This window comes from Manacus candei, unplaced genomic scaffold (assembly GCF_025592945.1).
Source record: "Manacus candei isolate 608988 ecotype Guabito, Panama unplaced genomic scaffold, ASM2559294v1 h1tg000062l, whole genome shotgun sequence".
NCBI classification, from domain to species: Eukaryota; Metazoa; Chordata; class Aves; order Passeriformes; family Pipridae; genus Manacus; species Manacus candei.
Genome location: NW_026138110.1, coordinates 802,627 through 827,920, shown reverse-complemented (window position 1 = coordinate 827,920; position 25,294 = coordinate 802,627). Strand labels below are relative to the sequence as shown.

Genomic DNA, 25,294 nt, shown 5'->3' with positions numbered 1-25,294 from the left:
CCAGCATATTGCGGGAGCAATCTGCATACGAATGAAAGGGAAATGGAGCCGCTCCCCCCCCCCGCGACACAGATGCACGAGGAACTGCCAAAGCCTTGGATCCAGACCCTTGGAAGGCATTATGTCGCTCCCCTGATTTATCTCGTGTTGTTCCAGCCGCAGCAAATAAAGCCTTAAATAATTTCATGATTTTTGATGTCCGGCTTTTATGAATTCCAAGGGACGTTTTGCGGGGAACGCTTCCCGCTCGGCTCCTAATTTGATGGAGGTTATTTGAAACACGTCGAGTACTTTTTTTCCCTCCCTTTACAGATAAAACAGCCCCTCCAGGAGGACGTGGAAGTGAACAGCAAGCGAAAGGGAGACGAACTGGAAAACTTCACTCACAGGGTTAAGATACGATTTTTGCACGCCGCGATATTTTTGCCTGTGGAATGATGAGTCCTGCAGCATGAGGAATATTCCTTGTTCGAATCCCTCCATTAACCTCAGTCTTGAATCTCTTTTCTGGGGAGAAGCACGCTGTCCTTTGCCTCCTCTGCTGCTGTTTTTCACCCTGTTAGGATGATTCACGGGAAGGGATGGACGGGAACTAAACTGCCCATGCTCTGAAGGGACGCACCTCTTTTGGAACAAGGGAAATAACATCTGGATCCCAAGTACTGCCTTTTGCAGCCACGTGGGAGAGATACTGGTTGTCATTTTGAAGGAGAATAATACTTGAAATCACAGAACCACAGAATGGTTTGGGCGGGAAGGGACCTTAAAGACCATCCAGTTCCACCTCCCTGCCAGAGGGGGGACACCTTCCACCAGCCCAGGTTGCTCCAAGCCCCGTCCAGCCTGGTCTTGGACGCTTCCAGGGATGCCACAGCTAGTGAGCTGCCTGTAAAGGACCACAGGGAATCCTGTGCTTCCTTTCTTTTCACTCTTAGTCTCACTGTTAGAGCACTACACCCACACAGATGATCGCTCCCCAAAAACCCCCAAGAAATCATATCAAAGCATTTTCCACAGAGCAATGAAAGAAACGAATGGTTTCATTCCCTCATTCCCACAAATCCCTCGATGCCAAGGGGATTTGTTTCCCTAAGCAGGTCTGTTGATGGACAGGGCTGCTGGCCACCACCTCAGCTCCCACCGCTCCTCCCTGCCTCTGCCATCTCCCAGACAGAGCTCCAAAGGTGGACAAAGCAAAGTAATGGAACCTGGTATTTACAGGGAGGATTCAAATGCTGTATATTGTGATTTATTCTAAAGGTGCTTCAGACGATGAATGAACAAGGCTATTCATTCTTTTCACCAGCAAAGTTACACAATTTGGTCAAAATGTGTGGTTTCAGGCACGTTTTCTGCAGCACAACCCTAAGCCTACCCAGCATTACACTTCTTTGGGGTTGAATTCAAATGCAAAGATTGGTTCTGATTTAATCTTCGTGGCACACAGGAAAAGAAAAAAAAAAGAATAACCTGTGTTAAGCCCTTATTACCCACAGATTTGAGTGAGTCCTTAATATATTTAGTGAGCAATGGAGGAACATTTTCACAGAAATTTTTCCATCTGCTACACTGGGAACCAACAGCAATTTATTTGGGCAATATTTACACATCTCGCTTTGCAATTACTCTGTGTTTAGGAATTATTTGCAAGCTGATAATTTCTGTAAATATTTATTTGTAGAGGCAGCGATTTGGCCATCCATTAGGGAATAAAATAGATTTCCTTTTCCCTGTTTGGGCAGCCACTGTTAAAAAGATAATGGTGCCTCTCTTCAGAGATGGAATCACAGAACGGTTTGGGTGGGAAGGGACTCTCAAGACCATCCAGTTCCACAGGCAGGGACACCTTCCACTGTCCCAGGTTGCTCCAAGCCCCGTCCAACCTGGCCTTGAGCACTTCCAGGGATGGGACACAGAGGGAATAACAGAGGCAGCTGCTTCCCTGCTTCACCAGAAGTCTCAGCCCTGGGGCTGCTCAGGCCCTGTCCCATCTGCTCAGTTCAGATGAGACAGGGCCCTCCAATTGCCAGGTTCACCACACTGTTCCCAGTTCTCTCAGAGACAGGGAAAAAGGCAAAAGCCTAACTTGGAATCATTTGTCCTCTCCTGGTATATCCAAGAGGGACATCAAGAATTTCAGTCCTGAGCTGGTGGTGAGTGTCCTTGGCTCGCTCAGATGGAAGGCCCCTGATTAATGAAATGACACTTGGAAGAACAGAAATTTTTGTTTACCCTGAGCCGTCACCAAGGATTCCCCCCAGGAGACGCAGCCCAGGGGGGTGCTGGGTGCTCCCTGAGCTGCTCCCAGCACTCCTGCAGGTCTCCACCAGGCTTTTGCCATGGGAAAGGGATGTTTGCCACGAGGGCAGCCCTGCTCCCACCTGCCCTGTTTGTTCCAGACGGATCCATTGACAGGATTTCATTACACCCCCCGTGGGCTCCGACAGGTAACACTCCATGAAGTGAAAGCAGTAGGAAGCCTCCCAGCACCTGGAGCTCTTGTTCTCCCTGCATTTCCCATTTTCCAGGCACACTGAGCCGTGGCAGCCCTCTGCAGTCAGGCAGACTGTCATCTTTCCACCACTGCTCCCATCAGCTGCCCCCGGGGAATCGGGAGTGGGACAGAAAGCACAGCCAGCGCCGGCACCGCCCTCCTCCCGCCTGACAGCAAACCCCCAGACCCTCCAGGAGGGTTTATTATATCCATGTCACCAGTGTCCCTGGTGACTCAGGGAGCAGGATGGATGTGGTGACGCTCCAGACTGGGAGCTGGGCTGGGGAACGTGCAGGTCAGCGCACGGGGCACGTCCGGCCTCGCTCACACACAAGTTCTGACTCGTGGTTTTGGCCACTTAATTTCTCTGCCAGTGAAGCCACTGACTGAGCTCACCCTCCAGGTGTCAATCCCGACTGCCAGTCACCTGCTCCACAGGATAAATCCCGGCAGTGACAATGCTATGGGCTTCATGTCCAGGTTGGATGGGGTTTGGAGCAACCTGGGCTAGTGGGAGCTGTCCCTGTCCATGGCAGGGGGGCTGGAACTAGCTGAACTTCCAGACCCCCTCCAACCCAGGCCATTCCAGGATTCTATGATCCTGCAAGAACAACCATTTAGACCCTATTCTACGAAGAAGAACTACAGGCATGTAAATATTCCCCAGGAAGGCACAAAGCCTCCCGATATTTTTACCTATCCTCCCTAAAAACACCAGGCAAACTGCCCCAGGCAGACTGTGAGGCCACACTCGTGCTGCAGAGATAGTCATGGAGCGGCTGTGGAATGTGCTGAAGCACCAGGAAAACAGCCACGACATCCAAAATTCCCGTTGTCTCCGGAGACCTGCCCAACGGCTCCGGCTCGGAGCTCCAGGCTCATCCATCGGGAAGACCTTGCCCACAAGGCAGCACCTGCGGCGGATGAAAATCTATCTGACAGCGTTTTCCTTTTTGGAGAGCGCCATCCATCCCGAAGAAATGAGCCTTTTCCTCCTAATCCATCTGGGCCGTCTCCAAGGGGCGGCAGAACACTTTGTAAGGGGCGACGTGACCAAAACCACCCTCCAAGGCTGAAACTTTTCCATTCCCTCAGCCACCGACACCCTGGGAAGGCTCTCCCCTTCCTAAGGCAGCACCAAATCTCTGCTTTAAGTCTGGATTTAGTTACATGCCAAGTGTCTTTCCCCGTGTGCTTTTCGCGGGAGAAGAGGGGTTGGAATTGCTGCTGCAATTGAGGAGCACGGTCTGTTCTGCTTCTCCGTTAGAATCAGGAATTTCGACAAAATATTATTCTCCGAGCCTTTGGCCGGTGAAATTATTTCAGATTTCAGTCAAGCAGGGCAATCAGGGCATTTTCCCAGCTCAGAGGAAGGGCCAGCACAGCCTCCCTGCATCGCTGTTTATGATACACCTCATTTGCTTTAATATAAAGCCCATGCCAAGCTGAAGTTGAAAGCCTGTGAAAGTCACATTTTCCTCCATGGGGGAAGAAAATTTGGATGCCCGGGGTGGTTTCTGTCCCCTCACACCCGCTCAGGTGTCCCCCCAGCCACACTTGTGGCTCCTCCTGGACATCCCCTCCTCATCCCGTGTGCCATTTGGATTACACCTGGATTCCCCAAAGGCTTTCCTGCAGCCACACCAGCCCCTGCACTCTCTAACCTCCTTCCTAGAGCTTTTCCATGCTTTTTTTGTCTGTGTCACAGGGGATTTCTTACCTCCACGGGCTTCTTCATTACCTGAACGTGCCCACAGCGGTGGAACCCCAAGCAATGCAAGGCCACACGACGAGGCTGCAAAACCCTGGGCTTAATTTCACAGTCCAGTTCCTCAGCCTGGAAGACAGAACTGTGCCTCTCCTGCATCCTCCAGCCTCACACTGTTCAGCAATTTGTACTCATCAACCACCTGGCACACGTTTTTATGGATTCAACTTCCAGCCTGGAGCCTAATAAAACACCGACAGGCGATGAAAAATTCACTAAAAGTTCTGCAAAGAAGCCCCTCTCTCGCTGCAGGTCACAAACATTTTGTCCCTGTGCTGTTAACACACATCTCACAGCATCCTGCACTGATATGGTTCGTACAGGGGTTAAATGGAAATAAGAATTTGGAATGAAACCCCTTTGCTTCTCTGAGGGTCTGACTCACCTCTGCTGAGGAAAGACCCGTGGTGCTGCTTGAGCTGTAAAACCTGGAGTGCCTTCCCTCCCCTTTGTGCATTGAGACGCATCCAGAACCCCAGAAGGATCATTCCCAGCTCCTTCGTAAGGAGCAAGGTCCAGGCAAGCAGAATTCCTGTTCGACCTTTCAGTGTCCACTCACCTTTTAATTCCTTTTTAAAAATATTGCAGAGCTTGTTTGGGTTGAAAGTGGATGTCTCAGAGAAAAGCAATTCAACGGTGCCACTGATGCTTTGAACGACCTTCAAAGCAGCCTTGAGGAGTGTTTTAATTTATCAGGAATGACACGTTATTTGTGATATTTGGTGAATCATTTGCACCTTTCCCGAGCTAGGACAGAGGAGAGGAACACACTGAAGTCTTGAGCTGCCACCTGTCCCTCAGCAGTCAGTACCTATGTAATTTATTCCACACAATCTCTGTTCATCTTGCAAGGGAACGTACTGGGAAAACGTATTCCTTTCCCACCCAGGAAGACGAGGAATTCCTCAATTGGAAAAACAGGGTTTTTAAAGCACGCACACCTTTGAGAGGGAGGATGCAACAGAATAGAGGGGTAAGATATAACTTTGTATGCCTTCTAAACTAGCATACCTTGCAATCAGCTCTGCCTCAGGTCACCCTTGTTTGCCAAGGCCGAGATGAGAACTGGTAATTTGGGGTTATGAGTGCACACATGGACGCTATTCCCCCACCCAAAATAAACCTCTGCCCGCACACCCCGGCTCTAATTTCATATCTCGTTCCCTTGCCATCACCGACTCCTCTCCCAGCCGCATTTCCATGCAGATTCCCTTTCGGCGGGATTTGAAGCCGCCAGCGCTGCAGGGCAGCAGCGGTTCTGGGTTGGAACAAGGCCCCCCGGGCCGGGCACAATGCACGGGCTGCGATTCCATCCCCGGGACGGGGCTGCTCCCGCCTCAATCGCGCCTTTGTTGCCTCCGGGGCATCAACAGCCGCGGCCCCTGAATCGCCGCCTTGTCTCCGGGTACAGACGGCGCTCAGTGTCACCCCGGACCTCTCCCAGGGGGATCCGCGGGGCGCTGCGGGGAAAAGCCGGGGCAGGGGGCCGGGGGAGAATTCCTGCGGAGCGGGAGCCCGTGTTACTCAGCCGCCCCCTCGGGCAGCGGTGGCACCGCTCGGCCCCCTCTGCCCCGGGCACAGGGCAGGACAGCGGGGGCTGTCACAAGGTGCCACGGGCGGGTTGTTTGGGATGAAGCAGGCTGGAAACGGGAATGACCCCTTTGGATGCTTCAGCGATTCACCCCTCTGTCCTGAAGTTCACCCCGAGCGGCGACTACTCAGGAGCGAGGCTGTGCCCGGGTTACATCCAAGGGAAAAAGGACTGTTCACTCCCTTGGAGACACAGAACCATCCCAGAAAACAGCTAGACCCGGAAACAAACAAACCCGTTAGGATTTGCCAGGGACATCCCCTGTAAAAAACATTTCACACCGTCCTGAGGAAAAATGAATAGCATCCCTATCTTCCCCCAGCCTTCAACTCCACAGCCAGGCATATTAATGGCTGTGGTCTTTGCCTTCTGCTTCCAGAGACTTGCACAGCCCAGGAGATGTAAACATGGCAAATGTTTAGTGGGAAAACACATCTCCTAAACCACGGGGAGCCTGTGGGAGAAAGGTAACACGTGGAGGACTCCACTTGATTCATTATAGAGATCATCAGGGGCAAGGAAAAGGATACTGCAGAAGGGCTCAAATCCCAAATGAATTTTCTACTAATATATAGTAAAGATAACATAACATCCAATAAAACCTCCTCCCAGGGAGGCAGCTCCAGCTCTCTGGGAGGTACCAACAATGTCTGCTTCCCTTCTTTAGTTGTTTTCCCTTTTTTGGGGGGGGGGGTGTGTGATATTTGTTTGTTGGTGGGGTTTTTTTGAAGGTCATACGGCCCCGAGAGGCAGCAGAAACCCCACTTTTTCCCAGGGGAGCGGGATGCTCCTTCCCGGCTCCCACCCGCGATCCGACACCAGGTGGCAGCGCAGCCCCGGCCATGGAGCGCGGCGGGAGCGGGGGATTGGGAAAAAAAAAAAAGAGGAGGAAAAAGAAAGACGAAGGAGGAAAAAAAACCGGCGGGTCTCTGACAGGCTGCCTGCAGGGAAAGCAGCGCCGCGGCGGGAATAGCCCCCGGGGGGCCATGCCGCTTCCAGACCCGGAAAAAGCAGCTCCAGGGACCGGGCTGGCACCGAGGACATGGATGCACGGACACTGGCACAGATAGCAGACACACGGACAGGGATGCACACATTTGTTACTCCTCCTCGACCCCTCAAAATAAATAATCATCTTATTTCTAATGAGAAACACAAATCAACACTAAACTCCCAGAATTGCCATAAGCTGCGGTTTTGGGATTCCAAGGAAAAGCCGCAGGCTTATACTGAGAAGCAGGTTTTGTCTAAGTTTAGGCCTTTTAAAATGCCCTTTAAAAGCAAAATAGCACCATTTTCTGAGGAAAGCCATCCTTTGAAACAGCTAGAGAGAAACCAAGGTGATGCTGGGAAATACAGAAATATTTCCAAGCCCAGAAATGCCCAGAATTGAAGTGGAAAGGGATTTCCAGCCAGGATGCGAGGCAGGAGGGGCTGCCGGTAAGTTTATCAAGCTCCAGGGCAAAAGCAAGAAGCATTTTGCTCCCATAACCCCATTTAAACAACTGCTCTGGTCCCCCACGATGAAATGAGAAAATTCCCAACCTAAATCATAGAGCGAATCACGGAATTACTGAACAGTTTGGGTGGGAAAGGACCATAAAGACCATCTAGTTCCAAGGCCCTGCCATGGGCAGGGACACCTTCCACTCGCCCACGTTGCTCCAAGCCCAGTCCAACCCGGCCTTGGACACTTCCCTATTCTCCTGCCAACTTTGTGCCCGTGTGGTTTCGTCTCACAGAAGAATCCTTTGCCTAAAACACCTTCCCCAAGCCCTTCTCCCCGTTCTGTCGCTGTGCAATCTTTGCTCCTCCCAGCCTTTGTCTGCACTGAACGAGCTGGGAATTGGCCTCTCCTTCCTTGAAGTCGATCCCTCTCCAGTGTCAACAAGCCGAGGGGGTCAGGGATGCCGAGAGCAAAGAGCAGCACTCCAAGGACTGAGCGCTGCACAGGCTGCCCAGGGCAGGGCTGTGGAATCTCCTTCCCTGGAGACAGCCAAGGCCATCTGGACACACGCTCAGGGGAGGTGGAGGTGAACTCCTGCCCAGCACTGATCTTTCTGGGAAGTGATTGTGTCTCCGTGTTTCTCACGGAGCGAGGCCAAGCATCAGGAGAAAAAAATGCCAGCAGAGGCGGCGAGGGCAGAGGTGCTTCAGCAGGTGTAGGGATATCGGTGTTTAGCTCAATGGAACTCCACAAAAAACGGAGACAAGGAATGTACCGGCTGGCTCTGCACGACCGGTACGTGGAAGTGGATAATCATCTCCAAGCACAGCACCCCACATACCTTTCCATGGTCCTGCACTTGGCAGGGACTGCACAGGGCGTTCTCACAGACCTCCCAGCCTGAGAACTCATTGTTCGCTGCCGGGAAGTTCCTGAACCGCGCGGACACGGGAACTCTTATCTCTTGGTTCCCAAATTGTGAATGGACACTCAAGGAGCACCGACAACCTGGCCTTCATTTCAGGAGGATCACGGTGATACAGATAACTCAGCCTCAAATATAGTTGAGAAAGGGGGAGTTTGCAGGCTCAAGGCTTGGGAAAAAAATCGTTCTTAAGAGAGCAGCCAGGATTCTGCGTTCCCTAAATCCCTTCAGCCTGCCTGGGAACATTTGAACCTGTCCCAAGCAGCTGGGCAGCCCCTGGCCACCCACACAGCAGCACTGCCAACACACCAGAGATGTGCCCTCCCCACAGGAGACCACACAGGGGCAACTTGGCGTGGCCTCTGTCACACATCCGGAGGTGCCCAGCTTTCCCAACCCTCCCTCCCACACCCAGGAAAGCAGGACTGTCCGGGAGCTCTCCCAAAGAACACACCTGGTGAAACGGTTTGGGTCTATGCCCAAAGGAGAGACAGGTTCCATCCAGAAGATCCACAGCCTTCCCTCTGACTCCTGAGAACTAGGGGAGCCTCAGCTGCCTCCTGCCACCAGCAGTGTGACCTGAGGAGAACCTCGCTGGAGGCCCGGGAATGCCAGGGGCTGATGGCAGGAGCCGCCCGTGGCCCTTCCCCATCCAAAGGATCCCAGAACATGGTGGAGGAAGGAGAACCTTGGTGCCTCATCTGCACAGAGATTCTCCTGCTTTTCTCAGCCCCCTGTAAACCAAGAATGGGATTATTTCCTGAGGATTACGCAGTGATCTAAGAAACTAGTGGCAAGTTGGTTGCAGGTCCAGGAATAACATGTCCTAGAGGAAGTTGCTTTTATATGATTTGTTCGGCGACAATTTGTTCATTATTTCTAGAAGGTTGTTTTGCCTATAACAATACTTGAACCTTCTTAACTAAAAGCTTTTATTTTTTTTTATTTATCCCCACACAATTTTCTACAGCAATCCCATCAGGGTCCCAGGCAGAGGCTGGAATGTTTCCCACTGCTGGCTTGAAGTGCTCGCCCCTTAACATCCAATACATACATACTTTAAAAAAAAAAAAAAGAAAGAAAGAAAAAAATCCAAAGAAAAACAGAAAGAAAAAAAATTAAGGGAGCTGATGAGACTTTCAGGTGCCACACACAGATGTGAACTCGTTTGCCTTTTTGGGAAAAACATGGAGTCATAGAGTCCCTGCCCCTCATTAAGTGTCATTCCTTACCCACTTCTTTCTCCACTGCTCCATCTGCTTTTGCAATGCCACTCTGAAATCAGAGACAAACAAACAGGCAATGACCTATGGGGTTTATTTCTAACCTGGATCTTCCCACAGGTTTGGTTTATGGTGCAGCCCCACCAAGACAGATGTGTCTGCACAGCGAGGAGGCAGAAGCTGCAGCCCAAGGCAGAAGGGGTGGCCTGCTTGGCAAGGAGGCCTTAAAAAAGAATGGATAAAACTCCTGCACCTGAGTAATGAGACCCAGGGGAAAAAAAAACCCTTCCCTTTGCTGCGCCCTACAATCAATCACACTCCAATTCCGTATCGGTTTATCTACGAAAAACAAACCAGGACATTTTTTTCCCCAGTAAGAGCAGTGCAGATTTTAATTCATGCCATCTTCTTGTCACGCTTTTTTTTTTTCGGCGTCACCGAGAGACCCAACACTGCACCTTCTCCCAGGCCACCAGACAGGAGGTGCTGAGCCAAGAACAACAGAGAGGAACAGCCAGATAAACATTTCTTTCATCGGGAAGCTCATGTGCGAGCTCACGGTGCTGACAGGTCTTATCTGCAGTGAAATCAAAGGACCAAACCTGGATCTCGGCTTGGAAACGTTCCCTGGGGCGGGTCCACCTCCACCTGAAAGCTGAGAGAGCCCAGCAGGACATCTGGGGTGCACAGGAAGAACCCAAACCTTCCCTACAAGCAGTGGGATGGAGCTATTGGATGGTTCTGGTGTCCCCAGGCAAGTTATCCAGCAAAGGAGGGTGGGTAAGCACCAAGGGGGCTTTGGGAATGTGGCAAATCAACACTTGGCATCTGCAAAAACCGTACACACAAACCCCACAAAGCAAGGCTGCTGCTCTGAAAAAGGAAGATATAGAAACATCTAGAAAAGAGAGGCGTAAAAGTTCAGGTTAGAAAAGCAGGGCACGACAGAGAAGAGCCTCATAAATATGGGCAAATGTGTTAATTCCTTACAGAACTCTACTTTTTACATATATATTTGCTGTCTTTCTGACACAGAGTTTTCTCAGTGGGCATCTCCTGGTGCTGAAAAACTCTTATCCTTGCTCTAAATCTCACGGGAGCCGAAGAGGGGAATTTATTTCAAGCCTGTATCTGAGATTGCTTCTTAAAACTAAGCAGCAGAGATGTGATAAGCAGGTTGTCTGTGACTGGAATGAGAACATTTTCTTCCTTTCAAGCCACCCCAGGAATTCAGTGCATCTTTCTGTAGTGAACCTGGAAAATTTAAGCTTCAGCCACCCTGAGAGCAATATGAATAACACAGAGACACCCAAGAGGATGCTGAACATCACACCAACTGCAGCTGTCATTGTCTTCTCTCCCTCTCCACCTCTGCCCCTTCTGAACACCTGATGTAATCCTGCATTTTCCTGTAAAACTAGCACAGATAAAACACATCATGCTGTTCATATCTCTCCCGAGTTAATTATTACATTGCACAGCCCCATCGGTTCAACACCGTGTCAGGCCAGGAGGGACAAGGAATTCTTCCTGATTTCGAAAGGAACAGCTCATTTTCACCTCCAGCCCTCTGTGATTTCCCAGTCTCGGGCTCCAGTCATTTGTTTTCCACAATGAAAGAGTCTCTATAAAGGAGGAAGTGTCTGTACCTATGCATTTAGCTCCATTATCTCATTAAGCAACCTGCCAGTTTCAGGAGGTCTCTCAGGATTTTTTCAGACTAAAAGCATGGACAATAAATCACAATTTTGAGCTTCAGCTTGTCCCAGGTGATTCTTAACTATGTAGGAATGCAGTAAAGTTTAAAATAACATTAAATTCCAGTAAAACTTTTTGTTATGCAGGAATCAATCCCAAAGAAAAGATGACCAGCAGACAACACGCCAGAACAACTCCCATGGTAAGCAGTTGGAACTACAGGATCTTTAAGGTCCCTTCCCTCCCAAAGCTTTTAACACCCCAGGACGTGCAAATTTATTTTGAAATCCTCACAGTGAATTGTGACAACATTCTCTCCTTTATTTAAAAAAAAAAAGAAAGAAAAGAAAAAGAAAGGCAGTGGGAATCCCACGCCTGAAACTACAACTGCAGCACAGCTGGAATATTCAAGGTTTGCCTGTAGAGCTAAGCCTGGAATTCAAAATTTTTAGTGGCATTCACGGAAAACTACAAGCAGCAGCATAATAAAGCCAGTTTAAAGTGTGTATCTGCAGGAGGATCCATGGCATCATAACCTGGGGGTTCCAGGGAACAGGGCTCTGAGTGCCAGAAGAACACTTGATTTAAAACACCACTGTGGGCTTCAGATTATTTGACTGCTAAAAAATCTTGCTGTTCCTCTGCAACAAGTCCCAGTCTACTGTATCTTGCTTGCTTCAGCCATCACTGCTCACCAGCCTCAGCTCTTACAGCCAGACATGCCATTATTGCATTAAAACATAATTACACTGACATTACAGAGCCAATTAACGCTCCGTGCAGTGCAATCACGCTCTGGTTTCGGAGTGATGCTCGTGTTTCACACAGACCAGCACCTCTAACCCCGTGGAACACTGCTGGTGGTGCCTCAAAACCCCACCTGGCACCCTTGACTCCAGAGATCCTCCAACCCAAACCTCCCCAGTCCACGCTGGTCTTAGAAGAAGCAACTCCTGACTCAGCTCACAGTGACAGCCCAAGTTACCACTACACAATACCTAAATAATATAAACCTCATGTACCTGAATGGCTCTAGGATTCTATCCCCCACTCTAAAATCCTGGTCAATGTTCCCCTAAATACTTTTCAGCCCTCCATGCTCCTATTTCCATGTGGAATAGAATCTTTTCCATTCAATTTTTGTTTCTTTACGGAGTAACTATGTAAAGATCAAGACAGAGGTGTAGGAGAGCAATTTCTGTTATTCATCCACAATGAAATAAGGTTTAGCACTGGTTGTTTTTTTTGTTTAGGAGAGAAAACACACCCCACCCCACCCCCAAATAAATGAAGTACTGAAAGGTGTCATTTTCTTTAGGATAAATAAACCCCAGGTGTGGTATTTACCAAGGAGTGAATTCAGTTTTTTAAGAAGACCATCTTCTCTGTTCAGTGCACAATAACAGGTGAGTAAAGCCTCAGGCTCACTGCTGTGATGCAGTCTGGAGTTACACATGTATTTTTAAACACTTTTTTTTTAACACTCCTTCAGCAATGTGGCCCATTTCAAAACCGGCTGGGCACCAACAGCAATCATTGCTAAATTCTGTGTCTTAAAGCACAGGAATATTCACTTGCTATAGCAAAGAGAGAAGTGAAATCACAGTATCAGCTCATACCTGAAGAAAGCTGAAACACAATTGGTGTTTACTCAGATGAGTTGGGTCAGACCCATCACAAATTTGGTAACACAGTTAAAGCAGCAACTGCCTCTTCCTGCAGTGGAACTGCAGCATGTTTGTATCTACAGAGACTATCCAAAACAATCCATCATCTCATCCAGCATCACTGTGGAAAACCTTTTAGTTCTGCTTCTGAAGAAACAACAGAAAAAAAAAAAACCACTTTGCCAGGGACACCCAGAAACTTTGAAAAGCTTGAACTGCCTCAGAGAAACCTAGTTAACCATTTTGCCTTTGGATGGATTCAAAGCTGCTACAGGAAACAGATCTACAGTCACAAAAGAAAAAAATAATGTTTGATTTCAAATACGTGTCGTCCCCCACAGTACATGTTGAGACAGATTATGTGCACCCTAGTAAGCACCCACATTTATGTGCACACACACAACCACCATTCAACTGAACAAAAACCATACTCCCAACCACAGAATTTCTCTATTAAATCCATGTTTATTGCTTAAGTTTTATCACAGTGGAGATTAAATTATGCTTAATCATCCGGTCAGTGCTTTTGTACCTTCTTTAATGCCAACCCCCCCCCCTCCCCCACATTTGAACCAAGTCATTCATACACTCGAAGTCTTCTCACCATCCCACCATTCATCGCCTCTTGTGTGCTCCTTGAAGTTGCCACGAACTGCAAGATTGTAAAAAGGAATAGCTACTAGGCTTATTTATAATACCATTTTCTTCAAGTATTCGGAGAGCAGTACAAGTAGCTGTACTGTGTATTAGAAACATATCTGCACTGTTATTTTATTGCTATAGGACCGAGGCTCCTGATGGAATGACAAGCGAAATATTGCATCACTGTGTATGAAGATGATCTCAGCATCCCATCATCGTTCCCAACTCCTGCCATGTTAGTGAGCGACACCGGGTAAAAACGGGGCATTTCCTCCCTTTTTCTCCCTTCCAGGCAAATGGGATCTCGAACTACAAATAAATACAAGCGTACACTCACAACGTGTGTAGTGCAAAAAATTCCAAGTAAACAGAATGACGCGGAAATCAAAAAAAAAAACTCAAGAGTTGCCAACTTTGGTCGAGCGGGGCGGCGGCGGCCCCCGCGCCCGGAGCGCATCCCACCCTCGGACGCGTGTCGGCGACAGTGATTGGAGGAGGTTGTTGCAGGGATGGGAAGGGGTGGGGGGACACGGCCACGGCCACCTCCCCAGAGCAGCGGCCAGGCTTCATCCCGCGCCGCCCGGGGCCCCAGACGCCCGCCCGCGGCGCGCAATTCCCATTGGCAACTATGCGGAACACGGATGGCGTGGCCCAGACTAATGGAAGGGAAGATTTCCGTCGGGGGGTGGTTTATTTTTGGTGAGGGGTTGTTTGGGTTTTTTTGGGGGGGGGGGTTTTTTGGGTTTTTTTTTTCCAGATACAACCATTGAAAGAGAGAACAGCTACAAACATTGCGATTCCGAAAGAACTTGGTGAGAATTAACAAGGAAAGACCTTCAACTCTGGGGGGAGTGCGGGGTGTTTGCTGGGGGTTGGTGGGTTCCTTTTTAAACAGACCCCAAGGAGTGGTTCGATTCTGCACAGCTCTGGGCCGTTGCAAAACCTCCTGCACCAAGCACAGGGATAGATTTTTTTACTGTCTTCTTATCTTTTTCTTTGTTGCTGTTGTTGTTGTTGTTTCATCTGTTTTTCTTAATTACGCAAATCTACCTCCCCACCCAGCCGTATTTTTGAACTGGAACAGAACTCCCTAATATTTTCGTGGCATAAATTACATTATGCAGAGAAAGGCAACAAATGAAATTTTGTCTAAATTAAAATCAGGACCTACTGTAGGTTTGCTCAAGACCCTTTTCGCCGAAGTACTGGGAGTGAGCAGAAGAGTCATGCAGCTTATCAGTAAAACAAGTACATATTTTTGCCATTTTTCTTCAGTGCTCATTAAGATTATTTCTTTTTTTTTTTTTTAAGGTCTGTGTTTTCAGTCTGCAACTTGCTATTTCTTGCATAAAGACTGGGAAAAACTTTTTGTTTTAAACAGCGTTCTTACACAACATGTTGAACCTTCAACGAGGGAAACACAGAACTAGCACTAGAGTTCTCTCAGCTAAAAGGATGGACATATTAAAATAATAAAAAAATAAAAGGAGAACACCTCTGCAAATAAAAAGAAACCTCTCCTCATTTGGGACGCACACACTGAGCTTTTAAAAAAAACTCAAAATTCATAAATAAGGTCGTCGTATAGAACTTTAGAGAATTAAGGCTTCTAAAAACTTCAGTGCCAAAATAACCTCTCTGCATCAGTATTAAGAATAAAACATTTTCCATTTTAGGTTGTGCTTGCTTGCTTGCTTGCTCTTTTTTTTTTTTTCCCTTTTTTTTTTTTAAAGACTTCTCTTAGTTCCGTAGAATTTTGTCACATAATATTACATACCGAAGGGGAGTGTTAGAACTGCTTACCGAGGTTTTTGTTTTTTGTTTTTTGTTGTTTTTTTTTTTAAGTAGTTGTTAGGCTAAGTTACAGCGATAAAATTCGATTACTGATCTGATTCGTTACTACTTTACACCGGGGGGGGCTGTTGGCTCATTTCACCTTCTTTTCATGCTTGATGTGGCCGTTCCTCCTGTACTTGCCGTTGGGGATCCCGTTCTGGTAGTGTCCGTTCGCGGCGCTGTGTTTGTCGCTCGACCAGAGCTCTTTGCTCTGCCTGCAGACAAACCTGGCCGCCCTGGCCAACACATAGTAAAGTAAGGCAGCACCCACTAGAAGGACAAAGGCAATATCCAGTAAGAAATACTGAAAGAGGGAGATGCTGTAAACAGCGGCACGTAGATGTTGGGCTCCGTTGTGGCGGAGGATGTAGTTAATCCAGTACACAGTCCGGTTCACGGGGTGGCCAGGCTGGTCCTTGTGGATCTCGGACAGCCGCTGCGCCCGCTGCCGGTAGCTGGGGGGGAGAACAAACGAGGAAGGGGGAAGAAAGGGAGAGAGAAAAAAAAAAAAAAAAATCACCACGTTACGCTATCGGGCAAGTGGAGAAATGCAGAAGGACGAGAAACCCGGGGCTGGTTTCGCAACGGACCGTTTCCGCTCCCGGCCGGAGTTTCACCTAAAATTTCTCGTTTTCACCCCAGTGACTCATTGTGTCAAATTGCTCCTCTCCTCCCTGCAGGGTCAGCAGGTTATTCACCCACGACTTGCCTTTTCACTGAGGGTAATTGCACAAGGGAAAGGTGATGCAACTGATGTTATCGAGGTCTCTCTGCTGCACATTCCCCCTCTCTCCTCCCCTTTGCTGCTCCATCCCTACAGGATTCTCCTTCCCCAGGGCAAGCACCACTTGAAGACTCCACTCCCAAGAAAGCAAGAAGCATCAACAGCACCATGCTCCAAAGTCAGGGTTAGCCAGTACAATATATTGCCAGCTAACACCTCACTACTTTTCATCTGGAGGTCGTCTCAACAAAGGTGTTTTAAAACAGAACACTCAGAACCAACTCGTGGAGCACAAGGATTGCTGAAAAAAAACTTATTTGCTGGAATTAGAAAGAATTCTGACACTGCTCACAGGCTTGCACTTATTCCCCTGAGTAACAAAACAAAACAAAAAAAAATCAGACTGGAGTCCTCATTCATAACAACTTGTCAAAATATTGTCATTGTGAAATGACAAATTTGTGTGAATGCAAAAATGACATTCCTGAATTAAGACAGGTATTACTAACTAGAACAGGAAAATATTTGAATTTTTTTTTTTAAATCAGATCATAGGACTTAAGAGTCACTCTTAGTGAATACCTCCCTCTTTAAACTACAACCCAAGTTGTGTATGTGGATCTTGCTCCAGGCCTCTGAGGCAGCACAACAGCCAGGCTGGTAGGAAGGAACAATCCAGACAGACACAGGCAGACCTTGGTCTGCAACACGGAATAAGTCAGGACAGGTTTGTTTCCATAACCTCTCTGCCCCAAAGAGCACGTGAGACAATCGAGTTTTGGTGGGGAGCAATGAGCCCAGCAGCTACACAGAAACCTCAGCCCTGGGGAATCCTGGGAAACGGGACAAACAGCCCCAGGCTTGCCCCAGCTGGACAGACAAATAAAACCCAACATGCATTTTTTTCCCCCCACTGCACAAAGGTTTGGTACAGTCATCCTTAACCCGCAGAAAACCCCTCGTGCCATACCTGGGGTCATTAATAACTTTTACTAGGGCTTCATACAGTGCACTCTCAGTCATAGTCTTCCAGTTGAGCAGTATTCCCATGCCTTTGGCCTGCACACGGGTCATGGTATCGTAATGGTCTCCAAAAAGGGGGATCCCCACCACTGGGACCCCGTGGTACATGGTTTCAAAAATGCTGTTCAAACCTCCATGGCTAAGGAAAGCTTTGATGTTGGAGTGACCTGAAAACAGAAGAGGCATGAAGGTTAAAAGACACATTTCTATCTCCTTATTGTGAAGTTATTGAAGCACCTGGGTACAACATATCTGTCAGTGTTTCCTGCGGCTGAGACTCAGGCAAGGCAAAAATTATTTCAACTTATCCTAAAGCTCTCCCTAAGCCCACTCTGCTGAAATTCCTCGTGCATTAAATCACTTCCTGATACACTACGAGAGGGAACAGCCCAAGCAAAGAAAGTTCTCATGTACATGAGTCATGTAAAATGATTAATGGAGTCATTAACATGCACTTCCCACTGGCGAGTAGCTGCAGGTGGTGACCGCAGCAGGTTTAGCAGTACGAGTGAGCGAGGGAGAGCACGTCTGAGGATGAAATACAAGACCTTCAAATGCAGGACAACTGATGTTAGGCTCTCTCTAAAGCCTCCCATGCCTTACTTCAGGCCAGCAAACGCTGACAGCCACAGTAACAGCTCCATGGAATGGGGAAAAAAAAAAATAAAAAAAAATCACACTGCCTCAGAGCACTTCTGTAACCAAAACAATCTACCTGCTTTAGAAGTCATCTGCCTAATCACCACCTTAGGATAAATACTCCAGCTGACACACAGCACACACACTGATGCTTAATGCATTCATCAGCACCCACTGGAGCTGTTTTGGGAACACAAACATCCAGGTATCCCAGAGACAGTCAGAAACACTCTGTGGCCTCTCCTATCCTCAAGGGACTCAGCTATCATCTTGAAATCCTAATTCTGTGTCCTTGCTCTCTGACTTGCATGACAGAAGCGATCCTGGCTTAATAATAACTGCTCATTCACAGCAGAATATTTTTAGCAGAGCAAACTGAAATCAAGTGAGAACAGGCAGTGTCTGATCAAAACAGATACTCACCCAGGAGGTCGTTCTGCGGTAACCACTCAATCAGCTTCGTGTTGTTGCCTAAATTCCTTGGTTTGTTCCCTGAAAACCTAAACCAGTGAAAAATCAAATGGAAGCTGGAGTTATCAAGACCTCCAGAATGAGTCCTGTAGGACAGAGCTGTTCTGTGGCAGCTCCATCGACCCACTTAAATACTCTGTTTATTGGAGAGCATTTGAACAGTTACTTAAACAACCACCCACTCATTCCCAATTAAGCAAGACTTACTTAGGACTGGCTTGTACATTCTGTATGTATTATTAGAAGACTATTTACATTAAGTTACAGAAAAGCAACTAAACAGTTACTAGTTTGGGCTCCATAATCCAAAGAACTACAAAGATTCCCTTGGTTTATCACGGTGACGTAAGACTGCCAAGCTGTACTACCACCTCTCTCATTCCCAGAAGTATCCAGTATAAATCCACCTGTGTCCAACACAGGCATGGGTCAGTGATGTCAAAAATGAACCCAACCACCCCCAAAAAAAACCTCCAAGCCGTGTTTGACTGATAATATTTAGGTATTTAATTATGGATCTCAAATTCCCACTGGGGTGGATCGACTGCCTATCTCTCCAAAAGATCATGTCTTGCCCTTTGTCCCAGGGACATCTTCCCATTTTATAAATCATGATGGAAAGAAACAGCAGGTTGGGTTCCCTTATCCAAAAAGCCATTCAGCAAAATATAGATTGCAGGTAACAAAAAGAAAAATCCACCACAAGGAAAAATGTTAAGGAAACACTAGCAAAAAAAGCCATTTAATAGAAGGCTTCAGTTGAAGTTGTTGTTTTGGCATTAAAAAAGTTATCATCAAGGAAAAAAATCTGTTAAAATTGACTGACTTACATTGACTGACTTACTACAAAAAGTGGATACCTGTACAGAGAAATATTCCAGGGAAAATATAATGTAAGGACAGAGAAGAAAAGCAGCAAGATCAACTGGGACCAATAATTAACTGGAAGCCAAGCAGAGAAAACATAGTGGCTCTACCCCAAACCACAAGTGATGCCATCTTTACTCCAACTACCCCAGGTTCTGTGCCACAGGCTGAAGAATTCCCATTTTCCTGTTCATTAGTGGGGTTTGCCACTCCAATTACACACAGCAGTGAGGACATTCCTTAAGAGATGGCAGGGAACAGGCTGCTAAATAGCCTGTTAATACAACTCCAACAGCAGGGCAGCAAGGCAGGCATTGTAAGACACTGATTATTTAGAAATAAACGGTTCACATGAACTCCTCCAAATGAATCATTGATGCTCCACGTGAAGCAGAGCTGACTAAACAATTTTGGGGTTTTTCCAGCGAGTCGAGAGCACCACACAAGATGTTTTCAGAGCTGAGAAAGCTTATTGCTGATTTTGACTCCTGCAGATTTCTCTCCCTCCAATTTCTCACAGAAAAAAAAAACAAACCAAAAACAAGTGAGAAAATCAATAATGAAAGCCTGTGTTCACAGATGAAAATGGAAAAGGGGCCTAAAAAAGTGAGGGTAAAGGGAAAGAAGAAGAAGAAAACCTAGGATTTAATCATCAGGATTCACTCTTGAGCCCCGGGGTGGCTTTTTTGTCAAAAATGATGACAAGTGTGTCACAGATGTTATAACCTCAGATTCTTTTCACTGTCCCCAATCCTTCCAGGATATCAACTGGGCACAGGAATGTAACCCATGCTTTATTGTGCCACAAAAAAAAAAATCAGTGCTCCCCTTTATTGCCGGGGAATTGCACTGTTTCCATGAGGAGTGCCTTTCAGCAGAGTCAGGTGCTCTGTGCCAATTCCAGCCTCTGCAACTCCGGGTTCAGATGGCACAGCAGGAAACAAGGCTGGTGCAGAGCACCCCAAGCGCCTCCCCCTCTGCACTCACCTCCAAATAACCCTCTGGGGCAGCCTGGCCAGGGCATGTGCCAACTTGTTGGCGATGTCTTCCGACAGGTACTTCACTCCAGCCCCGAAGGAGACGAGCACAAAGCCGTTCTCGTTAGCACCATTCACCCACGCCTGGAGATCCTGGGGGAGGGAAAACCGACACTGAGCACCACACGGGCAAAGCACACGAACAGGGAGCAAACAGGGCTGAGGAAGAACAGTTGGGGGTGCCTTGGTTGCCTCACGAGCCAAGTTTCAGGAGCTGCAAACGTTCCAGATATCACCGGGAACGATGACTCGATGACTCAGAATCCATGGCCACTAACAGCAAAACCCTTCCATGTTTGTTTTAGCTTCCATATTAACCCCTAGTGATTTAAGACAATCTGTCCCTTCACTGATCAGTTGACACACCCTCTCCCAAGTTAACACATCACATTTTAACTCAGCAAAACACGAAGAGATCCACTTTGCAGGAAACAGATCCACGCTGTAGCATCAGCCTGGAAGCACGGCACAGGGAAAGTGTGAATGAAGCTGGGGCTTGGCTGTGGCATTTTCGGCTTTTAAGAAAGTGACAGTACCTCAAAAGGCTTGTTTTGCTTTCTTTCGTATGAAAATAATAAACACAAATTGAAAGAAGCCAGAGCTTAAAAAAAAAAACCACTTTCGGTTTCCAGCATGTGAAGAAGGGGAAACAAAAAAAAAAAAATGACCCCACAGACATGCAGATATATCACTGAGATGAGGAATATTTTGTGTTTCTCGGGACCTGGTTCAATTCTGGCCTCACCAAGTGTAAGCACAAGCCTGCTCAACACCAGCACAGCAATAGGAAGTGAGCAAAGAGAAAAATCAAGAGCCCTGCTCACAATGTGCCTCTTGTCCCGGGAATAAATAGCGGGGCGGGCAGGACCGGAGTAACGCCGTGCTATCGGATCCCAGCACAAAATCTGCCCCCAAACCCACTCTGCTCTCTGCTATGCAGCAAAAAACACTCCCATTTTCTCTACAGGCCACACTTCACCCTTTTCCAGTGCGCTCTCTCTTCCTATTTTTTATTCATGTGAAGGGAGAGGAAGGAGGGGAAGGAGGGGAAGCGGCTGTGACCTGCCTCGAAGCTGAATCATTTATTAGGGGCTGAACTTCTGACACAAAAAAGTTTCCAAGTGGTTTTGTGATTTATTTAAAGCTCGTCCTTGAATCTTAGTTAAGGACCTAAGGCATGCTGCAAATGTCATTGAATTATAACAACTGGAGTGGTTCAATTAGTTACATCTTAAACCATTTCTTATCAGTTTAAAGCTCAAGAGAAAATAACTTTCTGTGGGCTCTGGGACAAACCATTCTGGAAAGCCCAACATCTCAGCCTTGACTGGTGAGGTTGGCCTTTGGATGGAGCAAATAATCCCAGAGGATCCTGGCATCAGGAGGTCCTACCTGTGACTACTTCTGCATGGTCAGACACGTGGTTTTCTGCTGCCAGGGATGAGCCTGTTCTGGCTGAGAAACTGCTCCCAAGGCTACTGCTCCTCTGTGCTTAATTAGAAATTCTGTGGGACTTCACATCTCTGATGTATCCACAAAGCAAAAATTATACTTCGTTATGCAAACATAGAGGAAGTGTAAAATATTTCCTGGCAATGGAATTTCTAAAACAGCATTCAAAAATCCCCATGCACAGCAACAAATAGCTATTAAGTACTTTGAATTTTATGTATGGGGGAAAGCAGGCAATTTTACTGTGTACCACAGAATCAGAGTCACCTGCAAACAGGCTTTTCCATTTTATTATTGTGCAACAGCAAAGCAACCTGCTTTGTGTTGTGAGGGCTGGTTTCAGAGCCAAACCCCTGTAATCCTTCCCTTTGAAGGTAATCCCACTGCTTCCAGTGGAACATCACATGTACAAAGGTGAACTTAAAATCTTCACAGGCAAGGCAAGATCCTGCCATCAGGCTCGAAAGATGGGATTTGTTTGTTGCATTAAATAGGATTACATTAATTGCTTACCTGCCTCCTGATCTGCAGCCCCTTTCCAAGCTGCTTCCCCCCAGAGGGGTGCTGGACATCACTACAGTGCTCAAAAGCAACTAGAGACTTGTCAGGATGAGGGCTCTCCTCGCACACTTCTGTGTAATTCCTGGCACAGCACAGCCTGGATTAAATGGGATCACTGAGCATCACTAGAAACGCAGAGTCGGGGGAAAACCAGGAAATGGAAAACGAGGAACTTACACTGACTGCCTCCTTGGAGAGCTCCCCGAGGCCGTGACCTGGCTGAGTCCATCATTCTCACGTTCCTTTAACTTCTGAGCATTATTTCTCCTGACAGCTTTTTAGCACGGGCTTTCTAAACCGAAGATCAAGTGAAACCGAATCCAAAGGAGGGGCGTTCACAGCTCTTTGGGTTTTAAGACAGATCTGAACGTCCTGGTACAAATTAACTGGGCCAGGGCACAAGGGCTCAGTATTTCCTTGTACCTTCCTTGTTCTTTGTGTGACATACAAGGTGCAGCAGTGATAGAGCAGATAAGAAGCAGACTGTGATCCTGGCACATCAAACAGACCGAATACTTCGACAGCACTACTTACTACTACAGCTGTGGATTTCATTTTATTTTGCAAAATTAGGAATGTAAATGCAAGAAATGTCAGCTTGGGGCGATGTCCGCAGAACTGTAGCACTGGAAGAGCACACGCTGATGCCACAGCACAACCTTGTTTGCTTAAAATTTCAGCAGCCTTCAGTCACCTCGCCACTCATTAGGGCCATATTATTAACCCAAACACCCCGAGCACCAGCCCCGACGAATCCACCGCCCGCTAAAAACCCTCACAGACACCCAGCTCGTCCCCTGTGAGCTCACCCCTTTCTTCTCCCTAAATCCACTTACACTTTTGACCTCCAGCTCATTCTGCCTTCCCGATCTAATTACGCTCTGTATGAAAAGGCCCTGAGTCAGGCTGATGAGTCATTAGAGCTGCCCTCATTAAAATCAGCCTGCCCTGGCCGGGCAGCGCTTCACGGGCTCCTGGCGTGCAGCAAAGCGACCTCCTTTTGCCCACTTGAAATGATTTTCAGGTTTACTGTAAACTCAGGGTGATTTTTTTTTTTATTATTATTTTTTTTTAAAGGCAGGGAAAGGAAATAGCGACTTCTGAGGTCTAAAGTACAGGAGAAATCCGGGGAGGGAGGTTATTACACGACGAGTTGCATTGAACCTTCCTCACACTCTGCTTCGAACTTGAACAGAATACAGAGGGAAACAACTTTAAACTTTGCAGTTAACTCAAGACATGCCCTTCTTTAGAAGGTTCTGGAACAGAACACCTAATACTTTTTTTTTTCCCCCCCAAATATAAGTATTTGCAGATTTTCTTTTGAAAATCTGCCTCAGTTTAAGTCCCAGCACAGCCAGCAAACAGCTTCACTGAGGCTGCACTGCCAACTCCACAAACTTACCAGTGACTTGGAAACAGGGATCTGGCTTTCCCCTTCCAAGCCAAGAATCAAACCATAAGGAATTATTACCCCCTAAAACCTCGATGAACTTGAAAGCAAAACTTTCAGTGGAAGTTCTAATAAAAACTTAGATCAGCCACTCACAGAACTCGTGTACATCACGTCCATTAGAAGTATAATTATTCTCTAATTTCACACTGCAAATAAGCTGACACTAATGAAGCATTCAGCTGGATACTCGGATTTTCCAGAAATTTTAAGACATAAATACAGCTAAGAAGTTTGGGATTACAGAGGTGCTTGCCAAAATGACCTGGGTGAGGGAAGCTGTTTTGTCCAGACTGTGACAGTCACTGGAGAGGCTCAGAGTATAACTGAGCACCTATAGCTGGACACACACCTCCCCTCGCTGGGAACTTCCCACTTTGGAAGAGGTGAGCCCACAGGAAAGACAGGAAACCTGGCAAGCCTAATTAGAGCACATTCAGGTTCTGTACTGAGTTGTGAACTAGGTTTTCTAACTGAATGTTGGGCTTCATCCAGTTACAGCTCCGCCTACACTGACAATAAAATATCACCTCACACAGACACACATTAATTACCATTTTCACTTGAAGCAACGCATGTTAAGGTATGAAAACCTCAGAGGACTCCCAATTGCAACACTGTGCCCAGCCCTGCCCGTTTCCATGTCACTCCCGTGCAAATGCATGTTCTCAGGGGTGAAAAAATAGTGGAAGAGCCTGTGCCTCCATAGGGAGAAGAAGCACTTATTGATCTGTGCTGTACTATAGGCACGGGGGGGGGGGGGGGGGGAGGAATAAAGAAATAAAATCAATCTTTTGAGCATGCAGGGACAGGAATGCCATTGTGGCAGCCCCACTGTGTGGGCTTTGTTCTGCCCGGTTCTCTAATTAGCCATTCTTTGCAGGGCTGGGCGCTGGAGGCACAGCTGTGACGGGAGAGCGAGGGCCCAGCTGGCAGTAACCAGTGGTGCCTAATACTGAGCTTTGTTTCGCATAAACAAAGTGCCCAAGTACAAACATAACCGGGTTTAAGAGCCGAAGCTTCGCCCTGTTCAGCTGCTCGATTCAAAATGGGGAAGAGCACAAATGCCTGTTCTTCAAATATGGTTGCAAACCACCCTTTCCCCCCAAGGGGAGAGCACAGGCATCCCATGCAACTTCTCCTGTTTAAATGCTGCCTAGAGCAGACAAAATGAGATCTATTTCAAAATAAGAAGCCACATTAAGCCATTTATAAACACATGAAGTGTTTAGAAAGGAGATACTGATAAATAAACAGAAAGGTACACAGACCATTTCTGTGTCGGTGTCTGAACTCCCCTGGCATCTTCTAAACAGTACTTCTTATGTGACATATTTCTTCATGAATACATTTTTATTTCAAATTTTACTAGACCAGCTCAGCAGCACAGGTGGGTAAAGGTCATAGAGGTGCCATTATACAACCTTTACCGTCCCAAACCAAACAAGATCATATCATATACTGTGGAAGTTACAAAACAACCCGTCAGTCCACGGCAAACCCAGAGAAACACCATCACCTGAGGCAGAGCAGGCTTTGTATTTACTTGCCATGGATTTGTAACTCAGTTGACAACCGAAAACAGGAATTATTTGCTCTAAGGAACAAAGGAGAGGGAACACCACGGTGAACTCCTGGCTGGACGAGGCAGAGGATGCCTCACACCTCCCTGACTCCACACATCCAGCTGCTTCTGGTGGCTCCCTGTCACACTCCAGAGGTTCTTTTCCACCGAGGAAATTCCTGCCTTTCCAAAATCACAGCCACCAGGCAAAA

The 25,294-nt window shown here is 47.3% G+C and overlaps 1 protein-coding gene across 3 annotated transcripts in view; it reads right to left on the bottom strand.

Annotated features, from left to right (window-relative positions):
* Window positions 1–14,182: 14,182 nt before the first annotated feature.
* UGT8 (UDP glycosyltransferase 8) overlaps window positions 14,183–25,294 on the bottom strand; it is a 33,480-nt gene continuing 22,368 nt past the window's right edge. For all 3 annotated transcript variants that reach the window (XM_051804901.1, XM_051804900.1, XM_051804902.1), the window contains 4 exons: window positions 20,003–20,145; window positions 18,101–18,177; window positions 16,986–17,205; window positions 14,183–15,746 (listed from right to left, as the gene is read on the bottom strand). In XM_051804901.1, the coding sequence (XP_051660861.1) occupies window positions 15,383–15,746; window positions 16,986–17,205; window positions 18,101–18,177; window positions 20,003–20,145 (804 nt within the window). In that variant the 3' untranslated portion in view covers window positions 14,183–15,382. The remainder of the gene's footprint in view (window positions 15,747–16,985; window positions 17,206–18,100; window positions 18,178–20,002; window positions 20,146–25,294) is intronic.